Genomic DNA, 18,694 nt, shown 5'->3' with positions numbered 1-18,694 from the left:
CAAACTTAGCTAAACCGTGGCTGTCATCCCTCACAGTGTGTTTGTCTCTCTCACTCTGGGCTTGTTTGTGTTTGTGCAGTCGGGAGACATTGAAATTGTGAATCACAGAACCAAGGAGACCTGCCAGCTCAAGTTCTCTCCCTACAGTTATTTCTCCAGGGATGTTCCACGGAAGGTAGGTGCTTCCTTTTTCACACTTACCGGATAGCCAACAATGATTTGATTTGTGTAACCCTGCCTTTTGCTGGAAGAACAACCATAGCCTGATGTCTTACTGCTCTCTCCAGGTGACAGGTGTGGTGGCAGATAGTGGGGGCCAGGCTCATTACATCCTCTCTGGTACATGGGATGACAAAATGGAAAGCGCCAAGATCATTCAGAGCAGTCGAGGGGGCAGCGGATCAGAGGGCAAGCAGAAGACGGTCTATCAGACTCTGTCACCCAAGCTGCTGTGGAAGAAGTATCCTCTACCGTAAGCTCATTTCATCCGCCTCGTAAAATAGACGGTGGCAATATATGAGTAATAGCCATTGTGTAAAAGCTGCAGTTTTTGGATCAATATTATTAATTGTAGCACATCACAAACAAACTCAAGCTCAATTTCCTCTTACTTTGTCAGGGAAAATGCTGAGAACATGTACTACTTCTCAGCTTTGGCTCTGACCCTAAACGAGTCTGAAGAGGGAGTGGGCCCGACTGACAGCCGCCTGAGACCAGACCAGAGGCTTATGGAGGATGGTCGATGGGATGAGGCAAACTCAGAGAAGCAGAGGCTCGAGGAGAAACAAAGAGCTGTGAGGAGGAGGAGGGAGGCAGAGGCCTCAGAAGCACTGGATGATGGTATGCAATAGAGAGCAGAGAGTGTGACGTCTGACAGGCAAAGAGTAGCTGAGAGAAAGACAGAAACCAGGCCTTTTTAACCTAAATGGTTCCAGTGCTGGTTCAGGGCTGGTGCTAAAGCCAGAGAGTCACTACAGTGCCATGTCATTACATCACTTTAAACATCTTCTACATTGCATGTTTGAACTTTATTTTATCATTGAAAAATAATAATAGACAAAATATCAGTGCAGGCAGACAGTTTATCTTCACAGATCATAGTTTGTCTCTTTTTCCCTGCAGAACGATGTCTTAATATCTCCTCAGAAAATCTGTTTTTAACAACAGCGGGTGTTTGTGAATCCTCACCCGCGATTCAAAATGCTGACAAAAACAGGATTTTTGCACATTTATTCAGTCGCAATCTAAAAATTAAGCTAATTTATTTTATTTATTTTTTTTAATTTCATTGTTCCCTCTTGAATTAATCAAACTAGAGACCGTATGAGCTCTGATTTTGCAAACATGGCGGGCACAACATTTTAGTTTTTCAGAGCTGAAGCCAGAACTTTGGTGGAGGAAACTGGCTCTACGTTAGTCTCTGGCTCTGAACCAGCACTGAAAATCCCTTTGTCCTATTCTCAGTAGCATTTGCAGTTCGGTCATGAGTTACAGAAGGATATCTGCCGTACGTAAATGTCTGACTTGTCAGAGACAATGCAAGGATATTCAAACTATTAGTCTACGGTAGTGGTAAGCTATTGAAAACACTGATAATCATATCAAAGAAAACAATGAAATAGTCATTCATAGAGGAGAAAAATACTTCCGTAACTAGTTTTTCCTGCTCTCTGTGCCACTGTATTGTAGTAACATTAAGAGATTTATAAATATGTAAATATAGTTATATTTATTCATCATGAAAGACACTGCATGGCTGTGTGTGTATTACTGTTACAGAATACAGAGCAAACTACAGAGTACTACATGAAATGATTAATAGATAGTAGCTGTTAAGATATGAAGTGATTGCTTTCAGGAATCAAGAGTTATTAAAGGTCAGGAAGTAGAGCTCAGCAGTAAAATGCTGGCTGGAGCCAAAGCCCATCTGAACTTTACGGCGACCTCAGCGGGAAGTTTTCATCCTAACAGCATTCCTCTGTGTGTGTGTGTGTGTGCATATTGTGCATAGGCTAGATATCATTGATGTACCCATGACTTGTCTTTCTTTTCCTCCCTCTATTGATGGTCAGAGTGTGATAATGACTCTGGTGAGTGAGGGTTGCCCCGTACCCCTCTGTTGTGCATTACTCACACACAAACACACGCACACACCATCCTCTTGTGTATCCTCTGCGTGCTCTGCCTCTGTGTGGGAACTGCATGATGCCCCCTCTCATGTCAACTTCTCCAAATACTGACTCAGGGGGAAAAAAAGAGGACATTTTCCTGCATACATGAGACATTTTCATTCAGAGCCGGCCTCAGTATTACGTCAGGCCACTGCTGTTAAGCCACAGCAGCAAGCCATTAGCTCACACTTCATTCCACTATACCATTCCCTTTATAGAGCGCTTTTCTGGTGCACTTAATCATTTCAAATGAATACCTTAATAACTTTGATTCAATTCAATTCAAATGTCTTTAAAAGGGAACATTGAATGAGTTGCTGTACTGAGTGTAAATCACTATATTGCTACCAATGTTCACACATCAGAAAACTGCAGTCTCCCCCCTTTGTTTTGTCTGGTTTGCTCTTTTGTAAGAAACAGATTCATTATCCAGTTCAGAGATTTATAAGAACTGTGATCTTTTGTTTTAGTTTTTTTTCCTTCAGGTTTTTTTTTCTCCCTCATTTTGTTATTTAATTACACATTTCAGTTCAAGTTGTTGCAGCTCGACTCAAATTTGGAGCTATACCAAATGCAGCGCACAGCAATTGATTGCTTTTCTTTTATGCGTTTATGTCAAGGTAAATTGATAGCTCAGTGAATTGCCTGCAAGTGTGGCTTCTCTGCGAGAGGATGATTAGATGATGATTAAATGATGGGATAACATCTGTGTCTCATCCCCAGGTAGAGAATTTGAAGGCTACCAGCCGTTGTGGTTTCACCAGAGGAGGGACTCAATCACCGGAGAGACAAACTTTGTGTACAAGGGAGGTTACTGGGAGTCAAAGGAAAGACAGGACTGGAGCGTGTGTCCTGACATCTTCTAACCCAAGAACTCTTCTAAGATCGCACCTAACCTCATCGGACGAGGAACCGCTCGGCCTCTGGTCCTCAGGCAGTGGAGCGCAGCTGGCTTATGAGCACCACATTGACCTTTATGAGCATGAGAATGTGTATATTTCATACACTCTCGGAATACACTGTACCTCCAAATGCACGCTCTCATTCTGTTTTTACTTTGAGGGAGAAGGCAGGACGTTCCCTGAGCGGTCCTCTTTGACACTTTACAGAAACAGCAGTGAGACAATGTGTGGGTGTGAGATAATGGAGCTGTAACACCACACAAAAAATGTGCAAGTGATACCCACAATGCACTTTCCTGAGTTCACCCCATTACAGAGTTTTATCGGTTGCACAGAAACCCATATATCAGAGCAGCTCATGATTAGACAGACCCCATCGTAAAGAGGCTCACAGCTCCACAGAGGTGTTGAATACGCATGTCAGTGTTTCATTGGATGCAACAAAAGTGTCCTCACCCCAAATTTAATCAGCACAACTGAGATTTATCCAGGCTTACTCTTTAGATATTTTAAATACTCCCCTTTTATCGTCAAGAAAATACTTACAGTCGCACTTTATGTGCACCTTTTGGTTGATTTAGAAACAGACTAAGATTTTGTGTCTGAAATTGTTAATCATCAAAATTGCATTTTGACTTCACAATAGTTGGAATTAAATAAAACGAGTCTACCGTAAACTTTGTTGCAGAGGAAATAAAGGTCATGCAAAACAACTTGACAGTTACATTAAAAAAAATGTTCAAAAATTCTAAAATAGATTTTTACTTCATTTCAAGCACTTTGAATCTCCGATATCAGCAGCTAATGTATGATCAGGTGAATATTCAGAGGCTGGTTGAATGAAAACTCATGAAATATTGGGGGTCTTTTCTCTCAAGACTCATGCAGTTCACCTGTTCAAAAACCAGTCTGTGCAGTCCATGGAAAGGTAGTGTGACTGCTTGTTATTCATTTTTTTTAGAATGAGCTCATCGAATGACCTCGATGCTTTGGTGGATTTCACTCATCCAAACACACAGATGTTTTCCATTTGTGATTTTTAATTAGCAAAACTCTACAATAATAGTTAATCCTTTAGTTGTTACACTGTATTGAACGTGCAATGGTGCGACATCAAAACATTCATATCACACTATCAAAAACCAGAAAATGCACTTTTCACTGTGGTTGACTAGAGGTTAGTACAAATCTTTGTGTTGATGTTGAGAAGTTTTCGCTCTTTATGTGTACTTCCCCTTGTTCTCTGTTGCTCTTGCATAGCAGCACCCTCTGTTCCCTTGGTGACCCCTTTGACTAATAGCATTCTCAGTGATTGAACAAAATATGAATTCTGCACCTGATCACCTGAGTTATTCAGTAATTACCATCATGTACACGCAGGTTTTTTTTTTTTTTTGCCCCAGTTCCACAGCCTCATCAGCCACTAGTTTGTAGCTCAGATGTATCCGGTGGGATTACTGCATCTGAGAGTATAGAGGGTTCCCCGAGGAGCTCCGAGTGGATTCAGCTGACAGGAGGTCAGGTGTTGTAGAGGCAGACAGGGCTGGTTCCTGTAGCACTCCACTGTGCAGTCAGCTGCAGCCACAGAGGACTACCTCGGCTGCTGCTCCAGGCTCACCACAGCTCATTTATGGACACGCTGATCTGGGATCGGCTCACAAAGGTACCCTAAGTCTTTTGCCTTTAACTGACTGAATAAGGGAACGAGTCCCCCGACCTGTGCACTACAAGTCTACGGTGACAAGAGTTTTAAAAAAACAGTTAGTATTTTTTTGTAATTATTGTTAGGAATGTAGAATTCATGGCTGGGGGGTATTATATCTACCATCTAGTCGATTTGTGTGAATATTTTGTGATAAAAACAATGATATTGTAAAAATGAAGAGTAATTATACTAATACGAGTATGAATTTATCTGTACAGAAAAGACTGAGAGAGCTTGAAAGAGTTGCTGTTATATCACTTTTTAATCTGCATTGATTCTGTAAAGAGGGAAGTTAACCCTGAGGCGTCCACGATTTGTCCAGAAACTGTCCTAACATGCATTCTAATAGAATTCGTAAGACTCGGTTAAACTTGGTTATTTCCTCTCATGTACAGGATTAAAAGATGGGGGGAAAAAAATGTACTGGAAAAAAAAAAGCCCTGACACAAGGGTGCATCTCTTTGCTGGTTATTTGGCTGATAGAGTTGAAAAGGTTTTCAGTTTGATGACATGAGCTCTTGAACTGCTTATCTGTGAGATTATTTATTAGGTTATTTGATCGTGAAATGAATGAAGACTGCATTTGGGGGTTTTTTCCCCCCACAAAAATATGCCCATTAAAATAGAAGGTTTTAATTTTTTTTAATTTTATTTGCAGCTTTCACAAACACAGCGAGATAAATCACTAAATAATCTGTCTTAATCCAAAAGGAATAATTCACCACTTTTGGAAATGATTTGTGTAAGTGTGGAAGCTATCTACAGAAGCTTAATTTAGCAAAAAGGCTTGAAAGAGGGATTTGTCCAAAACTGAGCTGAGCGGATCCTTTGAAACTCATTAATTGACACATGGGCAGATGCAGAGAAGAAGATTCTCCCTCTTTCCAGTTGTTTGATGCTAAGCTAAGCTAAGCAGCTGCTGGCTTTATTTAAAGTTGAACACAATGATTTTTTTTGTTTTCTTTGTTCGTTAAAAAAAGACTCAAAGACCTGCATTGATATACAAAGAAAGTCACGTGTCACGCGCAAGCATGGACACTACTGCAACAACATGTTTCCCTATGCTAGCTTTAGATTTGTCATTGCACCGTTATGTCTGCATCATCATGCGCTGTCATGACTACTGAAAGAACACAGGTCGCTACCGAGTGGTGGTGAAGAAATTGTACAAATGGAGATTTAATCTGTGATTTCCGTTTTGAGGTTCACGAGAGACTTGCTTTAATATTTTACGTTTGAGATCATTTTATATGATGAGAGCTCACCAGAGAGTGCGTTTGAATCCGTTTATCCCCAAATGATGCGACCTCAGTACTTGATGGTGACTTGCCTACAGAGGTTGCCCCTTTAGGGGCCTGTACAGTATCAGACAGCTTTAGCAATAACACAGTAGGTGTAGAGTTGTTCGTTCATGGCTGTTGTTGCTCCAAACAGATAAAAAAAAATTAATAAAGGAGGGGGGAAAAAACAACCAAAGTGTGAGAGGAGTGTACCGTAGACTGAGAACAACCTCTTTATCTGCCTTCCCTATCTAAGAGGGTGTCATTGTAACCCCCCCCCCTCCCCCCCTCCCCCCCTCCCTCCCTCCCTCTCTCTCTCATTTCGTTTCACCCAACTTTAATTCACTCTGGTGTAGCTCTCAGCTTTATTTTTCATGATTTTATTTTCTGTTTGGATTTCTTCCTTCTCACGGGTGCCATTGTTCTCATGCCGGTGTGGTCTGCTGTCTGTAATGCATACAATGCATAATGAGCTTGGCCTGTGTGCATGCATGGCACACATGTCCTCCTCATTAGACGCTGCTCTGCTTTGAGGTTGAAGGAAACTGATGAAAATGGGAAGATTTTTTTTACATTTTTTTTTCTTGCCTTGTCTTAACTGAACCCTGCTCCTCTGTGGACTGGGACTCACGACTTTGTGGTGAGATGATGGCAATATTAACGATCTGTATGGCGATAGAAGTTATGAGACACATCACAACAGTGGCCTGGTACATGTCAAGGTAAGAGAATTGACCTGCCTTGACTCTTACTATCCAAATACATGCAGGTGTATTCAGGTGTAACCACAGATTCAAAAGAGGTCTTTCTTCTTTTTTTCTAAATTGTGTATTTTTTTCCCTTAATTTATACTTGTATAACATTGTCTTTAAATGACGACGAAGACACAATGATGAAAAAAGAAGATAATAAAGTTGTTATTGTTGACACTGTTTTGGGTGGATGCGTCTTTTAATGTCTTTCAGGTGAAACTGGAGGCTGACTTAAACAGGAAAAAATCCAATCTAGTCTAATCTGTTTGCTGGTACTCTACAAAAAAAGGGGGAATCTCATTTTACATTTTAGAACATGTAACAAAAACAATAAAGAAGAGTAAGTTTAACATTCTGCAGTCAGTCAGCATGTAACTTTTTGGTTTTGTGAGATGCTCGACTGTAAAGATTTACAGTGTAATCTATCTCAGGTATTTTAGAAAAGAGTTTAGTTAGTTTGGCACACTGCTGATGCTAGCTGCACCTCAAGCTTCTCTCATAAAGTCACCATCGGCTCGTGCCAGATTAATATCAACATGTGGCTCGTTCTCTTTCAGAATTCAGGAGGGAGGGTTGAAGAACGTGGTGAATTACAAATACTTTGACGTGCAGTGAAATGATAATGTGACTGAAGTCATTAAAGCACTCAGACTCTGCATCGGACAGTCCTTTTTAAATGGAAAAAAAGCCTTTGACAAAAACAGTAATTCAACTTTGCTGAACATAAGAGTTTCTTGTGGTCGACTTTGTTTTACAAAACTAGTTTTACTCTTCAGTTTGGACCTGGATACTAGAAATATTAAGAAAGCAGTCACACTTATATTCGCAGACGGACATATATTCCGTGTGGTAAAATGACTGTTTTTGTCAAATGCGACTTGAAAACAAATAAAGAGTTTACAAATGGATTGTTACTTTCTCAACTGAAATGTGTTTCGGTGGACTGCTTTGGTTAAAGAAGTCAAAGTAGTACTCCATCCATCCTTCCATTTGCTATCACATATCTGGGACCAGATGCTCATATCTCATTCTTTTGATCATTACCCACAGTTCATGACCATAAGTGAGGGTGGGAAAGTAATAGTTCCATCACTCAATTGTCTCCTCAGGTGAGGTCAGCAGCACCCCATCCACACAGTGCACAGCACAGCTTCCCCCACTCGAGGTGTCTGACAGTTTTGCCTGTCAGAACCTTTCTGGGGTCTCACAAGCTCTGCAGGACTCTTTCTTCTGTCTTACCAAAGGAGGCCCAGAACACCATCCATTCAGAGGATCCATTCATCCATCCACAGCATTCCCTGTATACCCTCACCTAAACAGGTGCATACACCAAGCATGTCCAACATCTCCCCACCACCAGGTGGTTGACGGCTCTGCTGTCCTCTTCACCTGAGGCATATGGTCGAAGATATAATGATATCATAAAAAGAATCAATCATTGATCCGTGATCTAGGGTGTCCTGGTGCTGGGTGCATTTATGCAAGTTGTAAAACCCTTCCTTTATAATTTTTATCCTTTCAGTACAGGTTGACCTTTTGGACAGGAGTGGGACAAGAGCGGAACCTTTTCTAAATTACCCCCAAAATGGAAGTAGAAACCAGTGGTCCTAAATAGGCTCGATTATCAACCTGATGTCTCTGGTAAATTAACTGTCAGGGTGCGGTTTAGGGAAGGACACGGATGCGGACTTCAGAAGAAAGGTTGATTTAATCAAGGCAAAAATAACAATGGAACAAATAAATACTTAGCTCAGGACTGAACAGGTTGTGGCATGGCGTGGCATGGCATGGCATGGTATGGTATGGTATGCAGGGCCGGTGACGAACACACACAAAGATCCGACAAACAGACAGGGGAGACAAGAGACTAAATAGAGGGCTGGGAGTGATTGGAGAGTGAGTACAGCTGGTGACAATGACTAACGGGTGCAGTGAATGAACCAATGACCAGAATGAGGGGGAAAACCAAATGACAAGACTGAAACTCAAAACCTGGACATGAACTGAACACCTAAAACATAAAACTTAACACATGAGTCCATGGACGTGACATTAACCTTCATGTTCATCCACCATTTAAATCACTATGCAGTTATGACATTACAAAAATCACATTTTGAGAAGTCAAAGAAATTTAAATTCAAATCTTTATTCAATATGAAATCTCCTCCTTAAAATTGAGTTGTTACTGAAACAGATCAGTAAAAAGTGGGCCCACATGGTATCTCCCTCTATAATAAAAGCTAAATACAACTACAGGGTTTCTACAGTCTAAAAGGACGTTGTTTTGGCCCTAATATTAGCGGAGGACTTTTACGGTCCTGAGCGACTGAAGGTGTTTCAGGTGCTCAATGAAGTCTGCAAAGTCGCAAGCTGTTTTACCGTTGCCAAGGCAACTTGACGCTAACGTCAATCAAACGTCCCACAGCAGCAGCAGCAGCAGCAGCAGCAGCAGCAGCAGCAACAGCAGCAGCAGCAGCAGCAGCAGCAGCAGCAGCAGCAGCAGCAGCAGCAGCAGCAGCAGCAGCAGCGTCTTAACCAGCTCTGACAGAGGAGTCAAGTTCGGCTGGTAATCTCCTCATTAAACCCTTTAAAGTAAGTAGTGATGGGTGGTGTTTAAACTGCACGACGGCAGGTTTTTACCAGTATTTACCTAACTCAGCTACATGGAAATCCAATCAAGGAGTTTGTGTTTCAAATAAGAGCTAACATTGCTGTATGTCAAGACTTAAAATGGATGGTACCATTGATGGTTTGAGCTTAGTTATATTAACATTTTAAGACGCAGAGAAAAATAGTCCTCAAAACATTCTTTTGGGTTTTTAGAAAAGAGTAACACATATTAACACGATGGGGTTTTTTTAGGTGTTTTTTAGGTGGACTTCCACTTTCACAGCTTCTGACCTTGAAGGTGATTTAAGATGGGAGAGAAATGTGGAGATAGGAATGCATCGTCTCCTTAGTGAAAGGCTTGCTAAACAAATCCAACTGACTTGGTTTCCGGGACTACAGAGCAACACAAACCCCCCACTCGTTACAAGTGCCCCTTCAGCTTTAACCAGTCCATGCTGGGAATGCAGTCTCCATGGCATTTCCAAGTTTCTGACTGATGTGTGTGCAACTGTCAGACATGGATGGCCGCGGTGAACCAGAGAGAAATGGAGAGGACACCGACACCCTTCTTTACACTGGTGAGGAGTTTTATAAGCGTCACGCTTTTGTCACCCTCTTGTCAGTTTGCACCTGTTCCCATGAACTCGTTGTCTGCCAACGCAGATCTCAGTGACAACAGCAGTGTGTTTGGACTGGACTTTCTGCCTCCCAGAATGGACCACTGTGACCTCCTTCTAGATGCAATAGATGCACAGCTTGATCAGCTTCAGGTTTCTGATTTCCAGTTTCTTTATCTTTTGTTACTATGTGCTATCAAAACATAGCTTTTTCTTACGCGACTGTGTTTAATTGTTTTTAGGTGCAGCCTCCGAAACGTGATGTTGTTTTTAGAGAGTATGACTGCAGCAATGCTGGTAATTTTTGTCATAAACTCACCTTATGCCAGTGTTAAAAGATTTTTGTCAAATAATGACACGTGATTGGGATCCTTGTTTAAAGCTATTCTTGGTTGGAGTCAATCCCTGAGCAAAGACACGGGCCTTGGAAGTACAACAACAGACGACCCTCCTATGTCTCGTCTTGATGTGATGCACGCTTCAGTGATGGACCTCGTATCTGGTAATATTTTTACATCTGTGTTATAACAGCTGAAAGAATGAGGACGTTCACATTTCCAATGTCAGGGTCTGCCATGCTTCTAACATTAATTTAATGGCGGTAGCGCTTTCTTAATGCAACAGATTTCAGCTTTTCCTTTAGACAAAAACACACCATGTCTCCTCTGCTCTACCCTAGAGAATATGACAGCCTGCAGCGATGGTCCTGTCTCTCCCAAGGTAACCAAAAAGAGGCTTGACAGAAGCACAAATGATAAAGGGGAATCTGACTCTCGGAAGGAGCAGGTTATCTGGAGGCTTGAGAGGCTGCTTGGAGACACTTGTAAGGAAAGTAATATTGCAGAAGAATTGGCGCCTCCTTCAGACAGCATCTGCACGGAGGACTTTGTCAGCCGCTTCAGAGAGGAGATGGTAGAACTGGCTCTCCCAGACAGTATGCAACAACTAGGCAATAAGGAAAAGGCTGAGAGGACGGAAACCTCTGACGGTGAAAACGAGCCAGGTGTTGCGAAACGGGGCTCAGCGGCTGCTGGAGGAAGCAATACAGGCACAGCGATGGCTCACTGTTCCCAGTCAGTCTATCCTGGTCTGGGAAAGCAACAGAGAAAATGTCTGCCTGACGGCTGGGGGGTAAAAATATCTCACGGTAGTGAGGAAGCAGAGGCTGGAGAGAGAGTCAAAACACCCCAGAGGCCTACAGGTGATCGCAGCGGTAAGTAAAGTGCAGTACATCCTGATGACAAAGAGCTGTCAAGCACTCCTACAGTCTTCTTTACAGATGTGGAGGAGGATTAAGGGAAAGATTCTGCAACTGCCATCCAATCGTTCACCTATATGTGTGTCCATCTGTGTATTCCTCTTGTTTAGATCCACAGGAGACTCTCTGCAGCTGATTAATTCCTTCTCTTTGTCTTTGTATCGATGCTTATGTTTCAGGGCACATTCCCTGAGATTTTTTGTAAGACTCTATCACTTTTAGTCTGAAACGAATGATAAGACAAATCATATATATATATATTTTTTTTTAAATCAACCAAAAATAATCCAACCTCTCTTTCTCCTCCAACATGACATTCTGAATTGAATTACTGTGCAAAGTCACAGCTTTTAGAGCAGGGAAATGTTATGACATACTGAGAGACTTGACCAAAAAACACTGAACACAGATTTGATTAGCAGAACACGTTCATGGTCTCTTTTGACACCCTTTCGCAAGACAAACCTGAGACACAATCTCTTTTTTATTTTCCAAGTACTCTTAAGTTACAGTAACATTGTCTGCATTGTTCCAGTCTGGGTGCTGTCGTGTAAAAATTTCAGCCTCAATGGCGGGCTTCAAGCAAAGCTCGTGTTTTCTCACTTCTCCTTCAGGCTCACTCAGAACACAGCATGAAAACATACTCCATGATCACAGCAGCTTGCCTAAGGCCAGATGTTTGGCAGGTAGGGTGTTTTTCTCACCTGAAGCACTGTGGTAAGGCTGCTTGTTTCTTTTCCAGGAGTGCCCGTGCGGAGTTTTGACACTGTGTCTATCGACAGTGACCTTGACACAGTCTGCACCGAGCGAGTCAGGCAGCACATTCACAAGTGGACAGGTGGGACCCTGCAGGAAATGGGGAGAAAGATTAGTTTAATTTCTTTGATGGGGAGACAAAAGAAAAATTAAGTCAAGAAATGCTTGGATGCAAACTTGTTACACATAGAGGATGATAATATCAGGAATATAAAGAATAAGTTAAAAAATATATATTTATATATATTTCACATAATTTTTTGACCCCCACAAGGATGGCGCTCTTTCATTCAGTCGGTCACACACCTGAATGAGCACAGTAACAGCCAGAGTGACTCTGACACACCCACATGGGAAGAGAGTGAACACTCTGCATCAGGTACAGCAAGATCTGGCAGTGTACTTCTTTTAAGTACAGTTTGGAAAACAACCATCTTGCTATGTACATGCCACTGAATTTTGTTTGTCTTTGATTTCAAAGTGAGGAGTCCATCTTATGGACATTCACAAAACAGAGATCTCCCTGACTGTAAAACGCCGCGTAAAAGGAGAGAAACTTGCAGGTAAAAGGAAGAACGTTTTTAAACTTACAATGCACACATCTAAGTTCTTAATGAAAGCTCATATTCATTAAAAAAAAAGTTAATGGGACCTCCTCAATGGGGATTTTTTGTGTATCCAAGACTAGTGTGTCGTCCGATGGACGATAAGGACACTGATGGAGAAATGAACCGCTGGAGCGGGACGTCCCGCACTGTGGGGACATCAGAGAAGATGCAGTCAGATTTGACAAAGATGAAAGAGCGACTTTTTAACCTTCGACGAGTAAGAACGAACCTATCGGTGTATATATCATATTGTTTTTTCAATGGACCTCCTTTATACATACGCGATATGTTGCTCAGCTCATTTGTGTGTGATTTAGAAATGTGAGAGAGAGGAGGAGACGCTACGGTTGAGGAGGACTCAGTTAAAAGACGTCAAGCTCTGCCTTTCTGAACTCCGACAGAAGAAAAAGGTAAAGTTGCATTTGCATTTCAGGAAAACTGTGTTTTGTGGTGTCACTCATTACCACAGCTGATGCGTTATGTCCCAGCATGCCATGCAGCAAGCGGATCGCCTGGCTGCAGAGACCGCACACATGGAGAAGGAGAGGAGCGCCTTGGAGACATTTCTGAGAGACAGCAGGGCTGAGAGGGAGTCTGTCAGGTGCAGAATCAGCTCCTGCTATTTGTCTCACATGCATCAACGGGATCCTCTTCTGTGTAAAAGTGAGGGCTCTTGATAATAAGACATGTTTATATATGTTGTAGCTGCCAGCTGCAGAAGCTGCAGAGGCAGAGGGAGTCGTGTCACCTTGAGGTTGAAGATATCAAAGAGGACCTGGCAATTTTGTGTCGGCATAAACGGGATCTTAAAGATGGATCCTGCGTGAACAGGGTAAGGAAAGCCAGCTTCAGCAATATGTCTCTCGTCGTTTTTTAGTTTTGATCTAGAATTTTTTTTCCAACCAGCTGTTGTTTCTCCACCAACAGGGCGGCGTCATCGTGTCGGTGCTGGAGCGTGAGGAGATGGAACGACAGTGGGATCGTGCCAAAACAGAACTTTTTACTGAGCAGCGACGTGCAAGAGAAAATATCGACTCCCTGCAAGAGGTACAGTATGAAAGCCTCTTTCTAAACGATTAATAGCTGAATGATAATCCATCCAAGGTTTAGTAAGTAGTTTGCTCCATGTCACCCGACCTATCACAATTCATGTTCGGATTTTCTTGAAAAATTATTGTGAAAACTTAAAATAAATAATTCTGAGGCTCCACTCAGAATACTTTTTTTTTTTTTTTTTTTTTTTTTTTTTTACTAATGAACCAATTAAGTTTGGACCTTTATTAGTCATCATTTTATTGATGAGGTTAAAATTTATAGCTATGGAACATTGCAACTAAGTTGTTCCTGAAAGCTTTATAGTAACCAAATTCATAATAATTTTACACCAAAACAAAGAATCTTAAATATCTCTGGTCGTTATTACTTTCTTACACTTTGATCTAATGTCTTTCTCACGTTTGTGGAAACATTAGATGAACTAGCGTGGCGTTACCAAATAACTCTAGCTTTCTTCACACTCACTTCAAATGTCGGGTATAGATTCTGTGTTTTTAAATGTCTCTGGATTTGTCGCCGTGTGACCTCTGAGCAGAAGTTGGAGGAGACTCGTGATGAGCTTCACAGGTCCACAGAGGCAGAGAGCTCACTGAGAAACAGTTGTGCTTGTCTGGAGCAAATACAGATGCAGAAAGACGAGCGGATTGAGGTGACCCCCCTTCTTTCACTGAGCTGATTTAAAAAACAATGTTTTTTTTGTTTTTTTAATCTACAGGCCTGTTTCTAAACAAGCTGTAGTGCTGTGTAAGACGTGAATAAAAGCAGAAACGGGATCAGAAAAAAGATTTCAATACCAGGATTTACTTGGAAATAGTACAAAGGCACTGGCAATGTTGAATTTCTGGTTGAATGCTGGCTGTACTTTGCATATAAAGTTTTCACCAGAAAAGTCATTTCACAGCCTAGTGAGCCCCTTCCCACCTTTACCACTGAAAGATTCTTCATACCCAGTTGGTCATGTCCAGCTATACCATATCAAAATGTAAAAAAAAAAACATTTGATATTCTGGTATTGTACTATTTACAACTGATAGAGGGATTTGATCATTTAGGAATATTTTGTTTCTGTTTTCATTCATATTTCACAGCGTCCAAACTATTTTTGATCACGAGTGTTTCTTCTGCCGTCTTACGGTTAGGCGCTGGAGCTTCAAGTGAGCAAGCTGCAGCGTGAACTGGGAGAGTGTAAGATCAGGGTGGAAACGCTGGATGAAATGTTGGCCCAGAAAGAGCTGCAGGTGTTAGATTTACAGGAACACTGTGGGGCGTTGCAAAAAGAAAGAGATGGACTGAAGAGGGAGCTGCAACACCTGAAAACCCAGCACTGCAAAGAGCTGAAGGAGGCCCAGGGCCAAGCCCACACACTGATGGTGAGAGTTCAGGCTCTCTTATTCTGCAAGAAAGTTTTGTGGTACATCTTACCCCTGTTAAAGTTACTCTGTCTTTCATCAACGAGGCACATGAGCTGTTAGCTCATGAGTTGAAAATCCACAAGGTTAAAAATGACAGTCAAACCTGTATTTTCTCTCATTCCAGATTGATAAGCAAGCTGAAGAGGAGAAAGTCAGTGCTTTGAAAGATGAGATTCTGTCACTAACACAACACATTGAGTCCATGCAAAGTTCCATTCAGGTCTGTGTGCTGAAATCCCCCACCCCAGTAGCTCACTATAAACTGTTTGGAGAAGTGTTTTATCACACGTACACAGCTCTGCCATAAATGCTTATATTGTCCTTTTGGGCACCACCAGAGTCAACAAATCGTTAGTGCACTATACACTGTACCCAGCAGTGAATACAAAATCCGATCCTCTCCCATTATGCAGCTAAAAGAAGAAGAAATCATTAAGCTAAGAAAACTTCTTCAGCGGGAGAAGGCAGAAGCACAGAAACGTGAAGAGGAGTTACGTGCTGAAGCCTCGGAAAAGGTACTTTAGTAATCCTCTGCCTAACGTATGCAAGGTCTTTCAGCATGATTGCGTTAGCTGCACGCTGTGATCTCAATCAGGTAAATGAAGCAGCAGAGGAGGAGAGGAGGAAGTGCGAGGCAGAAAAAGTGGAAGCTGTGCAGATGCACTGTGGGATACTGGAGGAGCAGAGCAGAAAGAGTTTGGAAAGCCTGACAAGTGCAAAGAATAAATCACTGGCTCTACGGCAAGTGGTGGAGCTAAAAACTGTAAGGTGTCTCACAACCATGTGTAAGATTATCACACTGAATACATGTGAATATATATGTATGTCCATTATTTTTGAATGATTTTCTTGTATTCTATAAGAGAGTGTTGGAGCTGGAGTCTTTATTGGCTGTAGTTTGCAAATCCCTGAAAGAGGAGCACCAGGCTGAGCTGCAGTGCTCTCAGGTGGGGCAAAACCACCCCAAAGCAGCCATTTGTAGACACATGCAGGACTGTAGCATTACCGCTTCTGGTGTATGGTCACGGCAGAGTCTGAGGACGGTGCTGCGGCTCGAGCGGGATGTTCGGTCGGCAGTGGGAGGGAGTGACAGGCTCCGGGTGAAGCGAGAAGAAAGGGAGAGCAGCCATAAGCTCTGCCCAGCTGAGATGGAGCAGCAGCTTCGGCACTGGGCCCAGCAGCTGGGAGCAGAGTGCCAGCAGCTGCACTTCTTAGTGGAGCAAAGACATGGAGAGCTACCTCAGAGGTACGTTTCATGCCCTGATGCACACACTTATCTGCCACAGAAAGAAAAAGAATACTTTGATGTTTAATTGCCATTGCTGATACCTTTGATCCGTGCAGTCTTACAGTAGCCGAGGCTCTCGCACACCTCGGAACACTACGAGAGCAGCTGAAGCACTTTATCAGCCAACTTCAGCAGGAGCTGGATTCACAGAAAGAAACCAATGTGCAGCTGAGAATAGACAAGGTATGATGTGGACTTTGCATCCAGCCCATTAAATGTATGGATGTCTGTAAGTTTGTAGTTTTTCAGGAGCGAGAACTGAGCGTCCAAAGGCAGCAGCTGAACGTGGAGAGAGAGCAAGCTTTGAATTCTATAAAGGAGCGTCTCATTCAGGTTTAAAGTTGCACGCTCTTGTTTGTACAGATCGCAGAGAAAAAGACATGAATGAACCATTACTGAGACGTTTTTCCCCGATGCCGTTTGATCAGGAGCACATTGAGGAGTTGAGCCGTTTTAAATGGGCTCACATGAGTGATGGAGGCGCTGAGGGAGGGGGAGTGGCAGCATCTCTCCGCAGGCAGCTGAAGGCCAAAGACCTGCAGCTCAGGCAGGTTCAGAGCAGCATGGCTCAGTGGAAGGAGCAGACCGCAGCTCGCCTGGCGCGCAAGTTTGAAGAAGAGTTAACTGCTGAACTGGAAAGGTGGCGTGAACAACGTAAAAAATGTCACTCACTTTATTTACATCAATTGTGTTGATCCTCACAACTGGAAACATTTGGATGTTCTGGGTTCAAATTGTGCATGATTGTTTACCCACAGGTGCAAGTCAAAGTTGATGAGGGGCAGGTAATTCATCTCTGTGTGTGTTGACGATAAAATCCATACTAACCAGCTGTCCGTCCTTCCAAGAGCATGATCTCACTGCGACTCTCGCTCATGAGCTTATTTAGACTATAGATGGAGCATCACAGCAACTATACATTTGAACACACACCGTCTTCACACAGCCATGTTAATTATTCACCGACCATCACAACCTTTGAAAGGCAGGTTTGATTGTTTTCCAGAAAAGCATCGACGATTCGAGAGGTTAGGCCTGAAGGAGGCAGGATGGTTGGTGCAAAGGTAAGTGCTGCGTCAGCATTAACATCAAGCTTGCTCACATAACTTTTTTCTTTTTTTAATAAACACACGAAGAGCATATCCGCTGGTGTCCCCCCCCATCAGGAAGCCCAGAGAGCAGTTTGCTCTCCCTCCGCTCATGCTGTGGATTCTGCTGCCCACATCCCCTCAGACGTGTCTTCACTTAAGCTTCTACGTCACCTCCAGAGCCGAGTGACGCAGCTCCGCGTAGAAAATCAGGCCTGCACGTGGAGCCCACCACCTCCAGATACAAAGCCTTTACATTTGTCGGGATCCCCTCCTACAGCAGTGAGTGCATTCTTTCAAAAGCAGGTTATGGTTGACAACTGACTTTCAGTGTGGCCACAAGCTCCATTTACAGCAGTGAGCAACACGTATACTGCAGTTATGGTACAATTAACATCTGAATCTTGCCTCTGAGTTTGTCTGCTCAGTAACAATTAGTGCTGATGTCTCCTCCACAGATCGCTCATGGTCAAGACAGAGCTGGGACTCCGAGTCAGTCCTCGGTCGGGACAGTCTGAAACGAATACCTTACTCTTTGGGAATGAATGCACACCAGGGATTATGATGTCCTTAAAATGTCCTGCAGTTCCTTGAAGCTGTTCCGTGTCCACGGAAATGAGTCATTCGGGCTTACAAATGCACAAGATAACAGATTAACAAGCAGGTCACAGTGACAAATGACACAATGTGGTCACCAAGGTCACATTTTCTTCTGTGCTGAGGCAGTCAGATTTTATGGCCTATGGGTACAGTGAGCTGTGAATGAGTGATGAGCTGACATGTCCGTGGAGGGTGACGATCATGTGAGTTACGTCAAATTACCTCATAAAACTGACACGTCCTTGAGGGATAATACGTGATATTTTCTCATTTTGAGGCAAGTTCAAGTAAAATGCTGCTGTTTGCACTTAAACTGTCTTTTTGAAACTTCATTAAAATGTCCTGGGGTAATGTGGGGGTGGGGGTGGGGGTGGGGATTGGCCTATTATCACATGACGGCTTCAATTTGTCAACTATCCTTCTGTTTCTGACATGTTTAATCAGGCTGGATCAGTCATTTCTGGAAAAAATGGACTGAGGGATGAGTGTCTGTTTATTTAACAGTCATGTCGCCATTTGGAGTAAACTCAATATAAACAATTACATCACTCTAATTGAACTCTGAGGAGGCACCACAGACAGTGAATC

The 18,694-nt window shown here is 42.7% G+C and overlaps 2 protein-coding genes and 1 long non-coding RNA gene across 5 annotated transcripts in view; all 3 read left to right on the top strand.

Annotated features, from left to right (window-relative positions):
• Positions 1 to 6,990, top strand: part of osbp2b (oxysterol binding protein 2b) — a 53,638-nt gene extending 46,648 nt beyond the window's left edge. For 2 of the 3 annotated variants that reach the window (XM_075467956.1, XM_075467958.1), the window contains 5 exons: positions 80 to 175; positions 288 to 472; positions 620 to 840; positions 2,073 to 2,090; positions 2,895 to 6,990. In XM_075467956.1, the coding sequence (XP_075324071.1) occupies positions 80 to 175; positions 288 to 472; positions 620 to 840; positions 2,073 to 2,090; positions 2,895 to 3,037 (663 nt within the window). In that variant the 3' untranslated portion in view covers positions 3,038 to 6,990. The remainder of the gene's footprint in view (positions 1 to 79; positions 176 to 287; positions 473 to 619; positions 841 to 2,072; positions 2,091 to 2,894) is intronic. The other variant, XM_075467957.1, reaches the window with a different exon arrangement.
• Positions 6,991 to 9,912: 2,922 nt separating this feature from the next.
• LOC142382911 (uncharacterized) lies at positions 9,913 to 10,531 on the top strand. Its single transcript, XR_012769961.1, has 4 exons — positions 9,913 to 10,001; positions 10,087 to 10,193; positions 10,283 to 10,337; positions 10,423 to 10,531. It is a non-coding gene; the product is annotated as an uncharacterized LOC142382911 (long non-coding RNA).
• Positions 10,532 to 10,724: 193 nt separating this feature from the next.
• Positions 10,725 to 18,454, top strand: LOC142382749 (uncharacterized). The gene is made up of 19 exons (XM_075468868.1): positions 10,725 to 11,253; positions 12,041 to 12,136; positions 12,329 to 12,433; positions 12,536 to 12,617; positions 12,738 to 12,879; positions 12,980 to 13,072; positions 13,151 to 13,263; positions 13,368 to 13,494; positions 13,590 to 13,709; positions 14,254 to 14,367; positions 14,858 to 15,088; positions 15,255 to 15,350; positions 15,544 to 15,645; positions 15,726 to 15,893; positions 15,994 to 16,077; positions 16,162 to 16,376; positions 16,475 to 17,482; positions 17,585 to 17,788; positions 17,965 to 18,454. The coding sequence occupies exons 1-17, from the start codon at positions 10,725 to 10,727 to the stop codon at positions 16,605 to 16,607; spliced, it is 2,550 nt and encodes an 849-aa protein (XP_075324983.1). The 3' UTR covers positions 16,608 to 17,482; positions 17,585 to 17,788; positions 17,965 to 18,454.
• The last annotated feature ends 240 nt before the right edge of the window (positions 18,455 to 18,694 follow it).

Source organism: Odontesthes bonariensis, chromosome 6 (genome assembly GCF_027942865.1).
Source record: "Odontesthes bonariensis isolate fOdoBon6 chromosome 6, fOdoBon6.hap1, whole genome shotgun sequence".
Lineage (NCBI taxonomy): Eukaryota > Metazoa > Chordata > Actinopteri > Atheriniformes > Atherinopsidae > Odontesthes > Odontesthes bonariensis.
This window is presented reverse-complemented; position numbering and strand designations above follow the sequence as displayed.